Here is a 21,129-nt window from a genome sequence, read left to right as displayed (position 1 = left end):
TATCTACTGTTGTTCGCTACTGAGCAAAGCGTAACTACCAGTCAGAGCTTGGAGTGCGACACTTTTGCGCGTCATACAGCTTTACTAACCGAGATCGCATATGATATATCCTGTTTTATGCCAATCGTGGATATGCTTTTTCCACATCAACGTGCTCATTATTTAGGTCTAAAGATACTACTTCGTGCACTAATGCCACATGCAGCGCTGTGTCCTGGAAATGACGATCAAACCACGGACAACGCCAAAAGATTGGCACCGAATTGTGCTTAAAGCCTTCTGCTTCGCACTTGAGCTCTACTGATTGCCAGATGGGCAGGGGCCTCGTGAACCCCTAGAATCTTGTTGTGCCACTGCGTTATTGTGGCTGGCATCCCTCTCCTCTCCTTGGCAGGCCTCTGCAATCCTAGGCAGGCACTTCTACAGAGAAATTCCTAGCTATTCCTAATTTTTGCCTGCTCTCTGTCTCAGGGGAGCCTAATCACTGCAAAAACACCCTTGTGGAATTATCGTCGTCAACATAACCCAAATAAAAAGCTGACTAATACGGAGCCCCGGGTGGCCGGCCAATGTCTTGTCTCCAAACGGATGCCCACCGTACACCACAGGCACCGCTCACAGCCTTGAGGGACAGATTTACCTGAATGGCGTCTTACCTGTACGGTGAAACGGTTGTCGGCGAGCACTCCCCAGTGTCTACATATTTAGCCTCGTTGTGACCGAGCACTCCCCAGTGTTTACACATTTAACTTCAAGTCAGGTCCACAGCACCAAAGCAGTTGCCCTAAGCCCCCCAAGATATCAGAAACTCCTATGTCCACGTATTTTTATCTACTGCCTTCGAACAGTGAGCCACAAGAAAGCCCTAGAAGTCCCTCCTCCTATTCTCTCCGTAGCTTCCCTTTCTCCCACCTAACCTCACCCGTCAGCGTAAGGAACAGTGTAGGAAGGGAGCCCTATGGGACGCAGTGCCACAATCCTGAAGTGCCACCCGCTTTTCTTCAAAGCGCAGCATAGACTTCACACTGCAACCACATTGTCAGCCTCTCCCCGACGAAGTCACACCGCCCGACGCCTCAAATCCCCTACGTGCAGCCATGAGCAAAACGACTAAGGGTTTGCAGTGTAGCTATGCTCAAGTTACACCTTCTGAAACTAAGTTACCACGCACGAGACCTGTCACAACGGATCTCAAGAGACATTGTGGGGAAGTACGCACAATCCAGTTGCCCCGTATGGTAATCACTTCGCACACACTAGCGGTGCACGCAAAAATGGTACAATAAAATTCCCTATTACTCTCTAATATGCAGAATCACTGAATGGGTTGGAAGGTGGAAATCTTCACATTCACTGGAATGTCGGCCTCTGTTGCAGCGAACGGATGCTGGGGGCCTCTGCAGCCCCCCCTCCCTTGGGCAAAGCAGCGTGTTAAACAACCGCCACCTCGGGAATCCCTGCTACCGCTGAAATATCTGGATCTCTGCAGCAGCGAATTTGAGGCGTAGCTGATTTACAGTGTGCAAATTCGTGTACTTAGTGTTAGTTTGTCGCGTTGAGACATGCAGGAGTGAGGGGCAATGAATGCGGCTGGAAGGGTGTCGGTGTTGCTGCACAGGGTCAAGGCCCAAACTCAACAGGCTCCGGGCCACTGAGGCCTCTCAGCCAGCCCTTTTATGGGGTTCTATTTCAGCAGCAGTATAGCTGCTGCCAAGGAGAAGCTGTTGAGGTGTTTGCGAAGAGCCACTGTGCAGCCTCTTGGCGGTGTCTGCTGCTACGAGGAGGCCTTACAGCGGTGAATTCCCTGAAGGGAGCATAAGGGGCATTCTCTTTCCACTTATTTAATCACTCGTGGCTTCTTTGAGTTCCAGGAAATAAACATTGCGGCCAAAGCTCTTTCCTGCTCTCCCATTCTCCGCGTTGCGGTGGGAGGTAGAGTCCAAGCAGCGTGTTTCGGGATTTCCAGCTCGATTTTGGTGGAGTTTTGCCGGAATGTATCATTAGTTGACTCTTAAAAATTATATATGAGCTGCAAAGACATCATTTCAGGTAGAAGGGAAGGAAGGAGCTCCTGGTCTACTGGAAGGCGTGTCTAGACAGCTGGCTGTTCGTGTCTCCATCGACCGCCACCGAGAGTCTCCACCAGACAGCCATCACCGCAGGCGTTTGCCGCTTTTGGATGACATCATTCTCAATATATATGTTTTTGTTCCCTTCTTAAAACGCAAACCATAAGGTAGGTGGTACTGCATACGAAAACCTCTTATAGCGTCGGTGTCGTCTTGGGCTGGCTGTAGCTCTGAATACCATTTAGGGCAGGGCTTATTGAGGAGGTAGCCAGCTCTTGATGCGGAGCAAGTATGTAGCCATAACCACAGACTTGTTCCGTGTGCCTCCGGATGCTGATTGTGTGAGTGTTTTTCTATTATGTTTTCTCTCTGCAGCGAGAACAAACGTCTTAACTGTCTTCTCAAAATCTCGCAGTGATGGGTCGCCAATTCGACCAGCCCCTTCTGTGGCTGGATTGTGAAATGACCGGCCTAGACCCGCTTCACGACCGGATCTTGGAGGTTGCTTGCATTCTAACCGACGGAGAGCTCAAGTACATGCAAGAAGGGCCCTGCATGGTGCTGCATTGCCCTAAAGAAACACTCGAGGAAATGGGGTCTTGGTGCCGAGAGCAGCACGGAAATTCAGGCTTGACGGAGGCCTGTCTACGAGCGACGCTGACGGCAAAGGACGCGGAGCAGCGCATAATAGCTTTCTTGAAGCAGAACAGCGTGGGAGCGAAAGAGGCGGTTCTGGCTGGTAACTCCATTCACATGGACAAAGAGTTCTTGAGAAAGGAGATGCCAGCCCTTCTTGAATTTCTGCATTATCAAATCTTGGATGTCTCGAGCATCAAGATCCTGGCGCAGTCTTGGTTCCCTACGGTCGCTCCACCAAAGAAGCTCTATATGCACAGGGCACTTGACGACATCAAGGAAAGCATCCAGGAGCTCGTCTATTACCGCAATAAGATTTTCAAGTGAACAGCGCCCAGTTTGTCATTTTGCGCAGTACGCGTCTGAGCAGCTGAGTCAGGAAGTGGAAACGGAGCAGCGATGGAACAGTGCCTTTGACGGAAGACAGACCCCAAAAGAAGCAACTGATTCTGTGCCAGTGTTTCTCCCGTCTACGTGGAAGATGGCGATGCTGCACAGTGTCGCATTGCTTAATTTTTTTTTGGATGTTTCTTTTCCTTCATGTACTTCCACCTGCCACTCTGCACACACTGCGGTGCTGGACCACGCCCAAGTCTGTTAAAGGGATGCTGTGAATACAAGCACATGCCGCCTGGTCAGGTTTGCCATCACTACTGAGGTGAAGATATGCAACCACGGGGACAAGGTTCATCCAAACTTCCCATGGTAGTGGGAGCTCCCCCATGCACCCTCACGGAAGGCTCTTCTTGGGGTTCTGCTGGAGGTGGGAAGCAAAACTCTTGGGATTTCTGTGTGTCTTTCAACCAGTTCTTTGTCTTGCAAAAGCAACAAGCTTGTCGAAATATATTTTGCTGCGTAATAGTCCTATGCCTTCACGTTTTTCAACTCCGACGAGAGGCTGACCTTCGGGCCCGCTGGGAAATAGGTGCCCAAGAGCTCTGTCCTGGTGTGCCTACGCGGGCTTGTGGAGGGTCGACTGCTAATGTTTGGCTGTAAAGATGTCGCCTGCACTAAATTCTTACGTCTTCTGGTTTGACAACTAAATCGAGCGCATTTGTGGATGCCAGCTCTTGAGACAGGCGCTACGTATCGAACCACCGTGCTATCGGATAAGACAAAGAAGGCTCGCCTTCTATTAAGTTTTTCACATCCCTCTAGAGCTGACATGTGACAGCAGCAGCCAGGATAGTGACCGCTGTGCCGAAGCCAACATTAGCGAGAGGTAGCCTATTTAATTGACGAACTGTGTAGCTTCTAGTGGTCGTGGCAACTTCGCTGGGTGCTGTCGCTGCTTTTTCCGCCTCTTCCACTTCTGTTGAGCTACGGGGAGCAGACCCATCGAGGCCTCGACCTCTGCAGAATGTCCCCTTTTCTTGCTTACATTCCCCACAGTGGCGTCCTTGGCTACAGTGGGTGACGTGGAAGGCGCCTCCGGTGCGGTTGGAGCTACGGCCGCTGCAGAACCACTGATCCCTATTGCTGCTACTGCTGCCGCCACAATTTCTGGGTCTGGTGGCGGGGGCGGGTGAGCAGGGAGTAAATGAAGACCCGTGCTGACGACTTCATCAACCTGATGATGCTGTTTCTGCTCCACCTGTTCTGGTACCTGGACGTCCGGCATTTCTTGACAATGCAGCAGTCTGTTCATTTCCATTTGCTGCAACTGCCTGTATACCCAACGCGCAACTTGCCGCGCTTTGTGAGACGCGTTGCGGACCTGAGAAAACCAGTTGAAACGCAGCAACAACGGTGATTCACATTTCGTGCTGAAACCTAACTTGATGATGCTTCTGTTCACAGCTGCTCCTCACTCACACTGGCAGATTGCACCGATATACCCGATGCTGCTGAACCTGCAAAGTCATTTGGACAAAGCAGCACCCACACCAAGAGCACAAAAAAGATGAGAACGTGAGAGGAAGAGCTAGAATCTACTGTAGCAGAAGCACAAAGGAGAGTTGCGGTAGCAGCAATAGTCAAGGGTGGCAGGAGCAACAGCAACGGCAGCAGCGGAGGCCACTTACCGAAGTAGTTCTCCATATGACAAGATAAGACATCCGAGGAGATCCTAACCACCACTGAAGGTTTAGGGCCAGTCGAGCCGATCCGGAAGAGGCCTCCTATTTGCACCGGCGACTGTTGCTGTTGCTGAAGGCTGCTAGTGTTGGTGTCACTACGACTGCTGCTGCCAGGCGAGCTACTGCCATTGTTTTTGTCGAAGGCGTTGGGCTCTCCCTTATTGTCGGAGGCTCCTGCTGGTGCATCCACAGAGGCCTCCGGTGCATCAAATGCGGCAAGCAGTTGCTGCTGTGCAGTCACAGCATTTCTAAGCACTTCAGCAGATGGCAGCAAATCATCCGTATCGTCGAGCATCGGCTCTGGCTGATCTGGCTGTTTCTGCTCCTGCGGCTGAGTCTGTTGCTGCTTGCTCTCCGCTTCAGCCTCCTGATGAGCGTCTACTGGAGGAGATGGTTGCGTTGCTGCTTTCTGTAGACCGTCCTGTGGAGACATTTTCGAGAGCAGCAGTAGCAGCACAATCCCTCAATGCTTTTCATGCGCCATACAGCAATACGACTTAGAAATTGGAGAGGCTAGGTTTCCAAAGTACAGATGGCAGCCTACATGAATGGCTTTCAAAATATCCCCGCTGTACCGGCGGACAGCCGGCGGTGTTGGGCGGATGGCGCTTCGAAGCTGCATGTGATCTAGCGGTCTCTGCAGCACCACCAACAATCAGAACAAAGCCAGTGATTACTATTAGGGGAATACTAAATGCAAGGACACAAAGGAGAAGGTCTAGCCGCGGAAGCAATAAATAAAATTGGCGTTGGGGACAGCAGCTGGCGCCAATGTATTTGTCCTGCGACGCAAGCAGCCACTGCCGTTGCGGTAACAGCTTTTGGTGCTTTGATGCCCTCTTTTAAATAACTTCTCACTCTTTGCGCCAAAAGCAAGATGCAAGCATTTGCGAGGACTGCGTGGGGGCTGACGTCCCTTTTCCGGGCAACAGAATCTCTCCACGCGAGAAGCCCCTTCTGCAGAGAAAAAAGATAGTCAAACCAATGTACATAAAGTTCAGCAACGGCAGCAAGCGCATGATGGCACAAGCAGCAGCAATACTCCAATGATACAGTCATGCGCCACCAACGAATAAGTCCCACAAATAAGCACAAGCGGGGTGCGGCGTGTAGCCGAAAGCTAGCCACATACGTTAATGATGGATTTGGAACGGGGAGAGTAGCAATAAGAGCAATGCAAATAGAAGAATCAGCAAGCCTTACGAGAGCCGCAAATGATAAAGGTGCAAGCGCGACGTTATTCCTTTTGAGGAGCTGAGTGGCTTCCTTCTCCTCATCAAACGGTCCCTCGGTGTACAGGGAGAGACAGATATCTCTACTGCGTTCCATCACTCCCAGAACTGCAGCCTTGCCCGACTGCATGCAGAGGCATGCATACGACAATGAAGGAATTGGCATGCTGCTGGTGCCGTTAATCGTGCTGCTTTTGTGCGACGCTGCAGCTAACTCTGGATCTTGCCAACTTCGGTGTTGCTGCACTCTGCAGCAACACCAGTAGCATCATGCAGTGGCCTGTCCTATTGCATTTAAGGTGTTTAAGGCGCATACTCCAGTGGGGGTGCCTAGCTCCGCAGGCGTTGTGCAGCTCAGATTGAACATTCCCGTCCTGCAACAGCACCCACAGCAGCAGTCGCACTAGCAAGTATTCACATTGACGACTTCCCGAAGGATCGACCAAATATGAAGTAAAATGCGGCCATTCGATCTCGAAGTCTGTGACAAGATCTTGACGTTACGGTATTCCAGCTTGCTAAAAACACGACTAGCAGAAACACACGCAGCGGCTGCACGTACTGGTCGTCCCTGGCGAGAAGTTGGTTCTGCATGCACTGGTAAATGTAAGGCAGATAGTGTGTGTCCGACCGGCCGTAGCTCTTCATTTCCTTGGTAAGGGGCCTAGACAGCAAAGAAAGCAGAAGCAGAAAAAACAAGAACTCCACAGCTGCACAGAGAAATGTCGGACAAAACGTGACCCCGGGCAGGAGCAACAGTAGGATTCACTGCATACGTAACAGGACGGCCTGAGCACTACAGGAAGTGCTTGATTTGAATACAAGCGTCGAGATGTAGGACTCACCTGACTCTCCAGTCCGCTAGTTGCATTTTCCTGTCCTTCTGCTTCTTTAAGTAAAAACTTAGAAGATTTGCGAGAGAAGCTCCACCAGGGATCGCCAAAGTTCTAGCTGCCACGGCCGTGTCGAATACATTAACCAAGTAAACGGAAAAGTCACGCTGCGACAAACAAAAGGTGACGAGAAGAGTCAAAGCCTCCGCATAACAGACAGAAAAAAGACAATTTAGCATGCACAGAGTATTTAGCATGCGCAAAGGGCAGGAAAGCCTGCACGTCAATACGCACGGGAAATGTAATTCGGCACGCGTCCGCCAAAGTGGCAGAGGTTGCAGTGCCGCATGTCTATGAAGCAAAGATACACAGGGACACCAGAACAGCATGCACGGGGCATATGAAGGGAAAATGGCTGTCAGGGTCAAGCCACGACAATGTCACGAGAAGATCTCTCCACCGCAGATGCCGACAGGTTCGACAAAATGGTGGGAGCGCTGCGATGCAGGAGGGATAGCCAAAAATTACGCAGACAACGCTTAAAAGCGAGCTGTGTAACTCGCTTTATGAAATAGTGAAAAGCTCGATGCACCTGCAGCCATATGACGTCACTTGCTGAGCCGTGAAGGATTTTGAGAATTTTGGGGTTCGCGGTGAGCTCATTCAAGGCAGTCAAGTGAACAAAAAGAGAAAATGGGTCGACAAGGAAATCCTTAGCCGCTCCTGCGCTTCCGCATGTGGAAAGCTGAATCAAGCATATAAAACCTTTGTAGCTCTCGTAGGAGTGGTGCTCCGTGTCAATGGCTACCACCTTATGGCGCCCTAGAAAGCAAAATCGCATTGGCACAACACCAGCAACAATATGATGCGCACAATGGACTAGGCGCAAACAGCCCACGGCAGCTGCGACACGTCTGCCAAAGACATATACGCAAGACAGGCACAACAGAACAAACATACTAGAAATTCACGTACGGCAGCTGCAGCACCTTACAGCCGACAACGCAGCAGCTTACCGCTACAAAGCTCGTCTAGCATCTCCCGAAGTTGCTGTGGCGTTTCCACAAAAACCAACGGAGTTTCCTCGACAGGTGAAGGTAGAGTAGCCTCTTTCAAGGTGAAAAGTTCTACTCAGAAACGGCAAAAGAAGTCAAACAAAGCACATGGAGAACACCAAATGTTGGCAATTTACTGTCAGCCCAGCGTTGCTGAAGGTGGCGTCTTCGCCTCATGAGGCGCCTGAATACGAAGTGCTTTCCGCAGCAGCTCCAACAGCAGAAGAACTGTTAAGCATCCTATCGCTGATATTTAATAAGAGCGTCAACACACCTGAATATACACCCGACTGTTGCTTGTCTCCCTCTGCAAGCCACACTAGATCCTTCAGTTCGCCCTCATACGGATGTGGCAACGGTTCAGTGCTTTCTGCGCTTTGCGCCTCATCTTCTTCTTTCTGTAGAGTTATCAGGTCCTCCTCATGCTGCCTGAGCTGCTCCAGCAGCTGCTGCTTCTGCTGGCCCGATGCAGTCTCGGCAGCAGCAGCAGTAGAGACCGTGTCCTCCAGCAAGTCCCTCCGCCTCTCCAGCCAAAGAGCTCTCTCCTTCTGAGCATCCACTGTAGCTGGAGTCAAAGGGTACTTTTTGTGGGGCTTCTCGTGAAGGCGAGGCACAAATTTTCTGCTGTCGTTGTTGATAAGGTATGCCCACTGACTCTGAGGGCGGCCCTCCAGCACCGAGAAAATGGAAGGCAGACTTATAACGCGTCCATCACGTCCCAGCACTGCAGATTTCTCATTTGCTTCTGCTGTCTCTCGAGTCTGCTGTTGCTGCAGCTGCTCCTGCTGCCGCTTCTCTGGCTGCCCCCCGTGCTGCTGTGAAGGCAGCTGCGCACGAATTCTCGTTTGGGGACTGCGTCTGTGTGCCTCCAAACACAGATCAACTGCCTCAAGCAGCTCATCCAATAAACCCTGGATGCCAACACCAACACCTTCGTGAATTTGCTGCCCATGCTCCTGCAGCAGTATGCTGGTGCTAGTGCTGCTGCCTTTACCGGTGTTGCTTGTCGAGTCAGAAGGCCCAGCTAGTAAACGGTGAAGCTCCTCCGCCTTCTTCAGTACACTAAGATTGGAACTTTTCCCTGAGCAGCCTACAGCGATATCTAAGAGGATTTTGAGGGTGTCTGCTGCTGCTGCCTCTGCTGCTTTTCTCGCGTTGCTGCTTGTCGATGTCCTGATGGTGTAGTCATCACCCCCAGGGATTCTCTGTGCAGCAGCAGCTACACCCGCTACCTGGTGTAGCAAACTCTTGAGGCTGTTCGGGCGTGGAGTAACATCGTTAGTTGGATCGACTTCCACTGCTGTTGCTTCTGCAGCAGCTTCTGAGCTTTGTGGGTCCTGGCTCCCCCTTGAGTCATGAAGCAGCGCCTCCGTCCTCTGACAGAGGTACGCATCTACAGTGGAAAGACAGAAGTTCATTGTGGGAAGATGCTATGACTGTCCCCCCAACTCAGTACATAGTTGGGTGTGGGGCCCCCCAGAGTGGGACCGCAGAAGGCTCTTGCTGCACCTTTGCTTGGTAAAATATGGAAACAAAGGCGATTGAAAAACAAATGCAAATGAAACAAAAGAAGACAGGAGCATGTTTCTAAAAAATTGAAGGCTCCAAGGGCCCCCGGGCGCCCGCTCCTTCAAAGTTTCACTAATGACTCCTGCATAGCCCTTGGGTTGCCATACGCCCAGTTGAGAGGAACAAATATATAAAGAAGAACAGTAGAGAATGGCAGATCCCGAAAAGGCGCACAATTAGGTTTCCAGTACATGCAATTTGGGGCTGCGAGGCGGCTAGCGCGGAGCAGATTTCCTCGTTTGTGTTTACGCACGAAAACGAAAGGCGAGCCATTAACTTACGTTTAAATGCATCCAAATACTCAAACCTCTTGTTTGAGCGCTGTACAACTGTGGACGCGAGAGTACACTGACGCATTGCCGTGATCGTTGACGAGTGACCTATGGCGACCTTAGGCTCTATTCTTCAGGCTGACAAACTGAGCAGAAATCGGCAAGCAAATATTTAGACTTTCTTCCAGATGAGGCATGACATTTTTAGGCCACTACAACGGGCCACCAGAGTAGAACAGCGCTGTAACAGTTGCATAGGATATTGCGTCGATTTCCGTGAAGCTCCCCGTTGCTTCCCAGTGCACCCGGCGCCTTATCTATCCGTCATTCTACTTTTTTTAGACGCAATGAAGAGCTAGACTTGTCCGGTGACCATTCGGCGATCATGCATACGTTCATGCTGTCATTAGACGCACAAGGAACGATCACGAACGGCGGGAAGAGGAGTCTATGAGTAAACTGAAGCTTCCCAAGTTTACCAGGCTCAGGAGTACCCAATACAAGTAGGCAGTTCGGCGCCTCCGACATATTTTTGGAGTAAAAGCAGATCCGTGGTACTGGACAGCGCGGGCGTTTTGCTCTACCCAACAGGCGCGTTTGGCCTACGTCTTCACTTTCGAGCAACGCACTGTAGCTGTGCGTGCGCGTCAGACAATGGCACGAAAGAAACTATAGTTGTAGTGCTCCGGTGACTGGCTCTACGCAAAACGGGGAAATCATTCTTCCGTACAAGATAGCAAATGCGGTGCCAAACAGATCTTGGGCAGATTCAGTTGCAAAACATGCTGAAACAAAGAATTAGCTTCAGCGCCCTCTCAATATGTGCGCCATGGTACAAGTTTTTATAAAATATCCCCCTGAGGCGTCTCGCTTAGGAGCAAACCTTTTCAGAATGGCACGCTGCCTGTATAAGCACAGCGAGGATGCGAGACGGCATGAGCCGGGCAAGCCAAACACTGAATTCTCAGCGACGGAGTACGGTAACAGAAAAAGCCCTGGCTTGAAGACGTGTTCGTACAAAGTAGAATTCACGCTCTAGGGAGCATTTTGGCGTTTTATTACAGGAGTGAAAATGCAAGACAAGCGAAATCTGTGGAATCGTTTGCGTCTTCTGGTCCAAGAAGTACCCAGCGATTCACAAGTGTTTTTTTGACCGAAGCAGTAGCTGAAGCATTCTCGCGTATGAGGTCTTCTAATTCTGTCAGTCTTTGTGTAACTCCCTCATATGTCCACTGGTACATCCAGGTGGAAATGATTTCTTCTGGGATTTCTTGTGCCTTGTGTATCCGGCTGAAGCTCGAAAGCAAAGATGCGAAGAAAGAAACAGGGAAGAAAGGCCTCCGCTGCTCTGAAAAGAGCGCACCGGTCTTGGCAAGCTCCTCAATGGGCCTCTGGGGACCGCACGGCAATGCTGTGCCCGTGATAAGTAAGAGCTCGTGAAAAACTTGATGCACTTTTGCATCCATCTCCAACTGGAGCTCATGCATTTGGATTGAGTTTGCCAGAGAGTGAGCCAGCGCCTTCGGTACTGCTTCATCCGTAGCAGACGCTTCTCCGCAACCTGCACTGGCTGCCTTTTCTGGTTCAAGCAGATTCATGAAGCCCCTGAAACTCAAGAGCCCGCCGCCCGAAGTTGTCCAGGTTCCTCCAGGGAAAAATGGATTTCGTACACTGAGGCGGCTTTCGTCGCTCCTATGCGCCTTCGCCAAGAATTCTTCAAGCTGCTTTAGACACACAAGACGAGCCTCCGCTGCTTTTATGACCACCCACGCAATTTGTAGCATCTGCGCGTACTGCCCTTGTTGTTCTGGTGTCGCCCGCTTGCCTGGTCGGTTCTTTTGAAGCAGCCAAGACACTTGGCGCTCAAATAAATTCAAAGGGCTTGTGGTTGGAGACGACCCCTGCACTTTGGGAGTGTAATGAGCGTGAAATGATTGCCTCGTGGCGGGAGAAGCTGTTTCCCATAGCCGCTTGAAACCTTCAACCTGATCCTGCAGGGCCTCTTCGAACATTTTTACCTCTTCAGGGTTTGACGTTAGGAGCGGGCCTTTGAGTTGGGCCGTCTTCTTAAGGGCTCGTCGGCTGGCAATAGTGAGCACTGCCAGCAACACAGCCACGAATGCAGCGCTCCATATGAGAGCCCTTCTTTTCGGCTTTCTTCTGGGAACTTCACTTTCATTTGTTTGGTTCTTTGTCCCTAAAGATGTTGCGTCCGTTAGGCCTAGCTGCTGTTCCTCTATATCCGCGAGAGCATCGGGGATGGAGGCACAAGGCAGAGGAGGCGGGTCGCAGCAATCCTGTGGTTCGGATACAACATCAGTTTGGCCAGCGTGTACGGACTGTTCCTTTTTCTCCTGGGAAGCACTTCTTACAGCTGTGTCCGCCTCCGTCTCGCGAGCTTCTCGCTCCTCTACTGCCTCGTACATCTGGCCTGTACCAATGTGCTGCTCTAGAAGGAAGATGATGTCCAGCCCTCGATTGCAGCTCCTGCTTTGTGAAGCGGGGGCGGGTAAAATGGCGGATTATGATGCCCGTGAAATGAAACTTAAAAAAGACAGCGAATTTCTTTGGTTGCTCTTGTGTTGTTCGTGTGTCTGTAAATTACGACCCAAACGGGCCAACACACATTAAACCACAAACACCTGAGCCTCGAAACTCAATTTAATAAGTCCTGGGATTCAGTATCATTGGTTTAGGTGTGATGCAAGAAGAAGGTCAGGGGGCTTCCTGCTCGTGTTAACAAAAGAACACCCACGGCACTGCGTGGCAGCGGGGACTGTTTGGGGAACGATCCGATCCACTAACTGGCTTCTGCCGAGTGATTTGATTGGTATTCAGTTTTCGTTTTGATAGAAATCCATAAAAATGGGTGTGGATCGGGCAGAAATGCAAGTTTCGTGCAATTTTTCTTTTCGGGGGGTCGTCCTAGCCTCGATCGGCGCACAGCCGACGCCAAACGGCAGCTCCTCACTAATTAACCCATTGTTTCCGTTGGTCTTCTTGCAAGGCTTAATTCTGTCTGACACGCCGCGCCAAGCGTTAATTTTTTCTTATAATGCGTAAAACCAGGGCGCCTGAAGCTCTCGTAAATTCTTCTGACGATCTGAAGTGAATTCACCGGCGCATGCTGGTACGGTGAGAACGGGCCATGTTTGATGATGGTATATGGTGGGTTCTTCAGTATATAGTAGCTTTGGATCTGTATTGCGGGGTCCCATATGCAGGTTACAAGATTTTAGTGTATAGAGTGCTCTAGCCTACGTGCAGCAAAGCAGCGAAGTCAGCCAAATTTTGAAATATTGATGGGAAAATGAATAGGCGCCGGCAGCAAACAACGCAATGGGCAACACTTTTGGATTCTGTTAAGGCCTAGCTGTTGCAGGATAACGCGGGTGTGGTCATGCCGCCAGAGGCCCAAGTGCCCACATAGCGGCGCTTAGTGGTATTACGAACATGCATGGTCATCCAGCCGATTAAATACTCCTAAAGGCGTCGTAGGGTATGCGTTCTAATTCCGTTTTTGTAGAAATGGGTGCCGCTGATTCTGAGATCAACAAACGGGCGCGCAGTGTCCTCAAAGTCAGAACACACGAACGTGCGGCAGTAGTTATCAGTACCGAGAAAATACTGTACCTTTGCTTCATTATTTATTAGCTCTGGCCACGCCCGAATAAGGGCCTGCTTCTTGGCTCCAAGCTAGACATCTTATGAGCTCATGGTAGAACGGAGGCATGTGAACTCCTCTTTAGAAAACATGCGATGCGTGAGATAGAATCGATGATTGAGGGAAATACTGAGAAACTGCCGCAGAGGTGTAACATGTGTGAGGAAATTAGCGCTATTGATCAGAACATTGCCACGATAGTGACACCCTGGTCAAGCAAAGGATGGTGAGAAGTTGCTTGGAAGGTAGCGGGAAATCCCCTAGCCCCAAAAGGCATAACCTTTTACTTGAATATTTCCAAAATTTGGAGGAATACGCTCTTCTGCCGGTTTGGTCTGGCCATACAAATTGGAGGAGAGCCAGCTCCGACACCTAGCGTATAAAATTTTGTAGCCACCCAGCATTTCTACAATAGCGTGAGTAGGGGTAAAGGGAGAGTTGGGTGCAATCGTAAAGCCATTTCTATGCATGGTAGTTGATGGGCGTACATATTTTCCTGAATCGCTTTTGTGCCTATTAAGCATGACTGTCGGCGTGCCCGTAGGAGAATAAGCCGGGCCTATTCATCTACCTCTTGGCAATGTCGCTATTTATTGATGTGCAATATGACCTGGCATTGAGTAGGTTGGGGTCTTTGTCGCAAGCTTGCCTGGCACAAATAGCACGTGTTAGCTAAGCGGGTGTTTTGGTGGCAACCTTGCGGATTAACTTCCAGAGAACAATGCTATGTCCTATTTTAGCAGCTCTTGTATCTACAGAGGCAATTTCTGGGCTCCGTCCTGCCGTACCTAGTTGCGCGCGGCTGTGGGCCAAGGCGGCTCTTCCTTTCCATCATCGTCTTGTGGGTAGGCCGTATCTGGGTTGCTGGGCTGGGCTATGCGGGTCAGACAGCATTTCTCTGCTGCGTGGGAGAATGGTCTTTGACGCTCCTTACGTACTTGTGCTGCACGTGGTAGATATGCCGCGTTAGCCTGAGTCTCATGGAGTAGCTCTTTTATAAGAAACCTGAGCTTCGCTTTGCTGCGTGCCTTGTAGGTACCACGCAAACGATATGTAACCACTGTGCACTGCTAACAGTGAAACAGCAGGGCCGTGCCGTGCATGCCTTAACAATCAGGGAGAAACATCCAAGGAAGACAGGTGTACCCCAACAGAAAAGCACATAGTAGTGCTGCGTCGATTATTGGTTGTTTAATGATAGACATGAATTCATGTAGCCAAACCAGGAGAAACGCATACGAACCGAGCTGAGCTTGGCTCACTACAACCTAGAGGCTGCTCCTGGATCATCTTTTACAGCCCATCAGCACAATTCGTGAAAATTTTATCTTTTTTGTGCTCTGGGGCCACCAGCGTCAAGCGTTTGGAATGAGCTCGCTAGAAATGCTCCTGCGGAACAGGGATATGGTAAATGCACATAACCAAATGCCTTCCAGAATTGCAGCTTTATTGCCTCTTGCTAACTCCAAGCCGTGTGCATAGGTACAGAACACACCAGGCTTCGTCGTCAGAGTGTCTAGTCCCTTTGAATGTTTATGGCCTCTATTTGGTATGTCAATGTATATGTTATGAAACGTATTACTCTGAAGGTCATTTTTGGGCTACACTGTAGTGCTGCGGACTAAAACGGAGCCCGCAGTCGCCAGGCCGGAGTCGTATTACTTGAGCCGATGTTCTGGTGTCAGTAGTGTGCCTTTAAGAAGAATGCCGTGAGTTTGATAGATAATGAGGCATCGTTTGGAGTTAGAGAGGAAGAAAGGCCGGATGAGTGTAGGAACTGTAGCAGCAGTTCTCAAACAATGTAAATGGCGAGGCAGATGACGCTTGACGTCGCCGCGCAGCGTCGTTCTCTCGCTGTGAAAGATGCCTTCCATGGGGGCAAAAACAGAAAAATAGTTTGCTGGGTGTTGGGAGAGTGGGCAGAGAGAGGTGAATCCTCCCCCATGTTGGATACCGCTCTCTGTAGCTACACGCATTGTATTAACACACATTGAAAAAGAAGCCCTCCCCTCCAAGTGCATTTACTACACACAATTCTCAGGGCTTGTGGTGGCATTAGACGGCCCTGAGTGTGTCCTTGGTCTTTCTCACCGTTTTTTGAACGCCGTTGGCGTCCCTGAACATCAAGCAGCTGACTAGCGTTGAGGTTTGGTTTTGTTTGAGGCGTCCTCCCTCTCCCTCTTGTTCTTGGTCAGGTCTTGCCCAACACCATTATGGTCTTGAAAGGTGCTGTTTTCCACAGCAGCTCACTGATTTTTCCTAGTGCCTGTGCTGAGTTCCACTGGCGCTTACGCACAGTACACCTCCAGTTTTGGCTGCCACACCAAAGGAACAAAGCTACTATCATTAGGATGCAATGTGTGAGCGCATTTTAATCCAAATCAGGCTGCTTATAGTGCTGAGATTCCCGTGGCAATGTTGGTATGTTACGTTGTTGTGAGTACAGCGGAGTAACGCTTACTACCCTGTGAGGAAAGACAGAGCGGAGTTGTGCCTCCTGCTGTTTTATTCTATGCTTTCGTGTTAGACTGAGAACTTGCGGTCCCCTGCATCGCTCATGTGCAGCACTCTCATGGGTAAACTACCCTTCCATAATATGGGGTAGAAAAAACAGCTGCCCCAGCGGCTTCTGTCTGCCGTTCACACGTCTGGTACCTTCTGTAATAGAGAAAGGTGGAATAGACATGCTCAGTAAACATACTTGCCATTTTCGGCACCAGAAACTTTATCTGCCTAGTGCTAGAAGAGGCCCCTCTCATCTTCATAACGTGTTGCTGCAGGGGTGGGGGACTGAACAGGAGATGTTTGACACTGCTAATGGCCTCCGTACGTGCAAAACTCTGAGCCCTCAAGTGTAAATCCATAAGTTGCTTAGCTTTGTTTTAAATTTTTCCCTTCTCTGGGGTTTTCCGCAAAGAGCAAGTGCTGCTGCGCCCCCCACATCCGAAGGCAGGGGACCCTGAGGCCTGCTCCAGTGTACCGGCAGCTTCGGTTCAGATACTTCAAACTTTCAACTACGTCCACTGTGCATTTACACGTCAAGGGCAAGATAACACTGCGCTGCGCATTGACAGCGCCGCTTACGTTGGCCCAGAACCAGGGGGCGCCGCAGAAGGCGCACCAGCATTACTAGCCACTGCAGCAGCAGCAGCAAAGCTAGTTTTTTGAGCTAAAGTACATCTTCCAGCATTATCTGGTCTTGTGAGAAACAACGCCTGCTGCTGTTGCGGTTTCTGCGACAGACAGTGCCTGCTCTCTTCGCTCTGCCGAGAGCCGGTGCCAAGGCAGTTGAATCAGCCAGCCTGCCATGGCAAGGCGAGGGAAAGGTCCGCGTGGGACCGCTGCAGAGGATAATCAGCAGCAGGTACCGCAACAGAAAGCAGCAGGGGCTGGCGAAGGGGACGGACACAGCACCGAGGCGCATTCCTCGTCGCCGCAGTCCCAGCAACTCAGTGAACAAAATGGAAGCAGCAGCAGTAGCTGCAACGGGGAAGAGACAAATAGCAGCGTCAACAAGTGCTGCGACGGTAAACAGCCTTCCCAAGCTCATGTACGTAGCTTGTGTTCCAGCAGCGACAACCCCAGTTCTCAAAAGCAGCAGCAGCAGACGGAGCAGCAGCCGCACCTAGAGCAAGAGCTCGTGCCTGTCCCGCATAGCTCCGACAGCTTCAACGGTGGCACTCGCTTGACATCTCTATCCCAGCAGCAGCAGCTTCAGCTTCAGCAGCTTCAACCGCAGGTGACGTCGCAAAGTTTCCAGAATACAGGTGCCGTTGGTGAACCTTGCCTCCATACTCCTCAGCAGCAAAACCAGTTTTTTTCTTTCCCTCAGCAGCTGCACCAGACGCAGCTGCAGAGCGCGAGGTTGGCGGAAGAGGGGCGTGGTGAGACTGTAACTATACCGGTGATGAGGGAAACGGGCGAGTCTTCGTCCGATGCTGATCGTGTGCTCCGCAGACAGCTGGCTGTTGATACAGCAGCAGCTAGGGCCCGTAAGAAGCTCCTTGTGGCTTCTGCCGTTTGTTTAGTGTTTATGGCAATTGAAGTTGTAGCAGGCATTGCTGCAAACTCTTTGGCGCTTATGACGGACGCGTCGCACCTCCTGTCAGACCTATGCGCCTTTCTCATCAGGTACCTTGTTTTGGAAGCTGCATGAAACTATGGAAGCCTTTGTGTTGTTTGTATTTTGTTTTGATCGCCCCATTCTTTGTGCGTTTCAAAATAGCACACAGTGTGTGGTGCTTCAGCCGACAAGCTTGTCTTTCTTCTGCTGCCGTTTCGTCTCCAAGCCTCAGCTTGCATGTGTGTTCGCTCGACTTTTGGCTCCTTTTATTCACGTTTGTGCCGACTATCGCCGTCTCGTCTCTTGCGCGTGTCGAATTGCGTCTTGTTAGCCCGTGTTGTGCGAGTCTTGTCTCTTCTTTGTGTTTATGTTTGCCGGCGTCTCAGCTTTTGCTTTCTTTGTTGCTACCGCGTTTTGAGCCATTTGGTCTAATGCTTTGATTTGCTCTTATATGCTTGTCTGCTCTTTTTCTGTCATTTGGCCGCACGCCTGCGTGCCTATAGTCTGTGCCACCTTTTGGCGCTCCAAGTGTCCGAATTCGTGACTGCGTGTTGTGCTTCTGTGCTGCTCACTATGCTTGGATTTGTATTTCTGTCCACCTGATGCATTCGTGCATACTACTTGGAGCAGGATTCAACTTTTGTTGGACGTGCGTTTCTGTGGTTTAAGGTGCGCACATGTGGGTTTATTAAGCGGGCCACTCTGGTACGTGTTTGCTGAAGCGGATGCCTGTTCGTTCATTTCTGTACGTTTTTGTGGCGCAGTTTATTCGCGCTTTGGGTTTCCCAGCTGAAGGGGACCTTGTCCATGTCCTTCGGGTACCACCGGGCAGAAATTTTGGGCGCTCTTTTGTCAGTGCTGCTAATTTGGGGCGTCACTGCTGCTCTCGTGGTGGCTGCACTGCAGCGCATTGCAGCACCGGAAAAGGTAGAGGGAGGGCTCATGCTGCTGACGGCGTCTATAGGGACGGCTGCCAACCTATTCATGGCGCACATTCTACACATACACTCTCACGGGATCGGTAGAATTCATACAGGCCATGGTGCCGAAGTGGAAGGCGCTCACAGTAGCAGCAGCAACAGCAACAGCGGATGCTGTGCTGACAACAGCGAAGCAAGGGCTCTATCCCCAGTACGCTCAGCCGGTTGCTGCGGCAGCAGTGGTAACAGCAGCAGCAACAACAGGGCTAAGAACAACAGCTACGACCTTCACGGACATGACAAAAATGATGCGCGTACGCTGCTTCTCCAGAAAGGACCTAATGATATCGAGCAGCAACAGCAAACAGCCGCTGCTGCAAAAGACGACGTGTATGTACGGATGGAAGAGGATCCAGAGACCGAAATCGAGAGCATGAACCTTAGAGCTGCTTACATTCATGCGCTTGGGGACCTACTACAAAACATTGGTGTGATGATCGCATCGGCTATCATCTGGTACGCCCGACCGAGCATTTTTAATCCCTAGAGGGGAACCTAAAGCAGTAGCCCGACAAAAGCTTGGCACGAAATGCGAGCCAGCGAGCTCGCAGCTTCTGACGAAACGCAGTTAAGTGTTTCTTTGCAAGCAAAGTCAACCATGTGTTGAGAAGTTAGGAATGAGGCTACGGAGGTCTGGGCTTTTGGTGTTAGGTACAATCCCGAATATTCTATCGCGGACCCAGCGTGCACTTTGCTCTTTTCCATGTTCGTTATCTTGACGACTATTTCTATCATCCGCGAGGTCGGCTCTGCTGCCGCCTGCTGCTGCTGCTGCTGCCAAGATTTCTCCCGTTACTGCAGGATATACTGTAGTCGCTTGTTTGGCTGTGTCTGTTTTTCGGAACTTGTCACTACTTAGGACTATAAGGCATCCGTGTCTCTAGCTGTTCTCCAAAGTAGCTGGATCTTGTGCAGAGTGTAAAGATTCTTGGTTTGTGTATGTGTTTGCAAAGTGGAATATCCAGTGTGCTGCATACGCACGCTTGTTTTTGTTGGGTATTGCGAGGCTACGGCTTTCTCTTCAGGCAGTAAATGTGCTAATGGAAGGTACTCCTGTGGGCTTGGACGTGGCCGTGCTGCAGTCCGACTTAGTGTCACTGCGAGGAGTGCTTGAAGTGCACGATCTCCACGTTTGGTCAATTTCCATAGGACGGCCGGCGCTTGCCTGTCATCTTGTTGTCTGTAGGCGGAGACTTTTGCTGCAGCTACTGCTGAATACATGTGATTTTGTGTTTGTGTTGTGAAGAGCCTGTTGCGCTGGATACAGCAGAGGGTTTCCCGTATTTTTCTCTGTCTGCTGTGTCTCAGCTGCTTTTGGGGACACTGTGACGCATCGTGCTGCACGTTAATAGGAGCTGTAGAGCCAAAAGCAGGCGGTTCATGTTGTGTGTGAATGTTCAGGTGATGAGGAGGCTGCGCGTCGTGTTCTGAGGGCGGCGACTCTTCTTTGCCAGCGCAAGCATGGCATTCTTCATACAACGATCCAAGTAAAGCCCTAAGCTGCCATGCTGCTGCTGCCGCTGCTGTTCAACTGCTGCTGCGACTTGGGGTTACAGCTCACTGCCGCTCGACTTTGGCACGATAAGTTGGCGCTTGCTCTTCAGCTTGTCTTTGGTAGCAGACAGGTGTTTACATAGCATAAAGAAGTTGCTTTGCATGTGCACTGAGGAAATTATTTATCTGCCTCTATCTGAAGTGTATCTAAATTGGGAGCAAGCATACAGCACAGGGGGCCTACTTGCGTCTGATTTCTGTGCGCCATTATGCGGCTTTGGGTTGCATTTAGCGTTCGCTCTTTTTCTCCTGTGGAGCTGTTATCTGCGGCGGGTTTTTGCCCCTGACTGGCTGTTGCACGTCGCTTATCCGTGATAAGCGACATGCAAACTCCATCTACTGCTTGTTGCTGCGGAATAGTTACAGGGGTGAGGTGTGAACTTTATAGTACTCCACTGTGTGGTTATTATCTGCAGACCGACTTCTCGTCCGATGCCTCCTGTTGCGACACGGAGGCTCATCAGAAATGCATGGAACCTATAACTCGTGCAGAGCTTTGACTAAATTTGTGCTCCCAAATCCCGCTGCGGCTACTGTCGCTGTGCTTCCGTCAGTGCTGCTTGAAGCAAGGCCTATGCAACAGCAGTAACGCGATGCACACGAGGCAGCAATGGAGATGCAGTACAAGTGTCACGTGCTACTGCTTTTGCTGAAATGTCCGCGTGCTGCGCACTTACCAGAAAAGGCGCGTTTCTCTGCACGCGTTTTTCTACTAGGCGAAGAAAAGCGGCAAAATCAGCGGCAATGTATTCGTTGTAGTGCGTGCAGCGGCATGTTGTCTTGTTCTGGTATTATATTTGACATCAACGAGACGTGGAAGTGCATCAGGTCCGTGGTAGCAGCAACAGTGCTAGAGCCTCAGAAAAAGCAAGACTAGAGTTGAGACCGAGAGTAGCAGGCATGATTTCAGATTCAACGACACTAGAAAGCGCTGGTGGCAAACTCTGTAGGCCCTCCCCCGCCTTATAACAGATTTTCACTTGAAGTAGTATAGGGGCTACATGGCAGTATTGAGGTTTCTTCTATTTAGCAGAACTAAGGTCGTGAGAGCGCCCCGCATTTGCTTTGCCGTCTTTTGTTGGCACGCTTTGGGCTCCTTGGGGCTTATTTACAACATAATGTGG

The 21,129-nt window shown here is 50.6% G+C and overlaps 4 protein-coding genes across 4 annotated transcripts; 2 read left to right on the top strand and 2 right to left on the bottom strand.

Annotated features, from left to right (window-relative positions):
• Nucleotides 1-2,486: 2,486 nt before the first annotated feature.
• Nucleotides 2,487-3,032, top strand: ENH_00044120 (oligoribonuclease, putative; the record flags this gene model as incomplete). Its single annotated transcript, XM_013585361.1, has 1 exon — nucleotides 2,487-3,032. The coding sequence occupies one exon, from the start codon at nucleotides 2,487-2,489 to the stop codon at nucleotides 3,030-3,032; it is 546 nt and encodes a 181-aa protein (XP_013440815.1).
• A 904-nt stretch (nucleotides 3,033-3,936) lies between these two features.
• ENH_00044110 (exosome component 10, putative) lies at nucleotides 3,937-9,321 on the bottom strand (the record flags this gene model as incomplete). The annotated part of the gene is made up of 12 exons (XM_013585360.1): nucleotides 3,937-4,422; nucleotides 4,521-4,558; nucleotides 4,730-5,204; nucleotides 5,328-5,420; nucleotides 5,642-5,740; nucleotides 5,987-6,139; nucleotides 6,332-6,389; nucleotides 6,578-6,679; nucleotides 6,861-7,015; nucleotides 7,441-7,670; nucleotides 7,865-7,975; nucleotides 8,178-9,321. 12 exons carry the CDS (start codon nucleotides 9,319-9,321, stop codon nucleotides 3,937-3,939), a joined length of 3,144 nt encoding a protein of 1,047 aa, XP_013440814.1.
• A 1,481-nt stretch (nucleotides 9,322-10,802) lies between these two features.
• On the bottom strand, nucleotides 10,803-12,170 carry ENH_00044100 (hypothetical protein, conserved; the record flags this gene model as incomplete). The annotated part of the gene is made up of 1 exon (XM_013585359.1): nucleotides 10,803-12,170. One exon carries the CDS (start codon nucleotides 12,168-12,170, stop codon nucleotides 10,803-10,805), a length of 1,368 nt encoding a protein of 455 aa, XP_013440813.1.
• A 4,545-nt stretch (nucleotides 12,171-16,715) lies between these two features.
• On the top strand, nucleotides 16,716-20,505 carry ENH_00044090 (cation efflux family protein, putative; the record flags this gene model as incomplete). The annotated part of the gene is made up of 6 exons (XM_013585358.1): nucleotides 16,716-17,539; nucleotides 18,236-18,907; nucleotides 19,103-19,193; nucleotides 19,477-19,633; nucleotides 19,853-19,938; nucleotides 20,422-20,505. The coding sequence occupies 6 exons, from the start codon at nucleotides 16,716-16,718 to the stop codon at nucleotides 20,503-20,505; spliced, it is 1,914 nt and encodes a 637-aa protein (XP_013440812.1).
• Between the last annotated feature and the right edge of the window lie 624 nt (nucleotides 20,506-21,129).

Source organism: Eimeria necatrix, genomic scaffold, assembly GCF_000499385.1.
Source record: "Eimeria necatrix Houghton genomic scaffold, Enh_scaff32, whole genome shotgun sequence".
NCBI classification, from domain to species: domain Eukaryota; phylum Apicomplexa; class Conoidasida; order Eucoccidiorida; family Eimeriidae; genus Eimeria; species Eimeria necatrix.
This window is presented reverse-complemented; position numbering and strand designations above follow the sequence as displayed.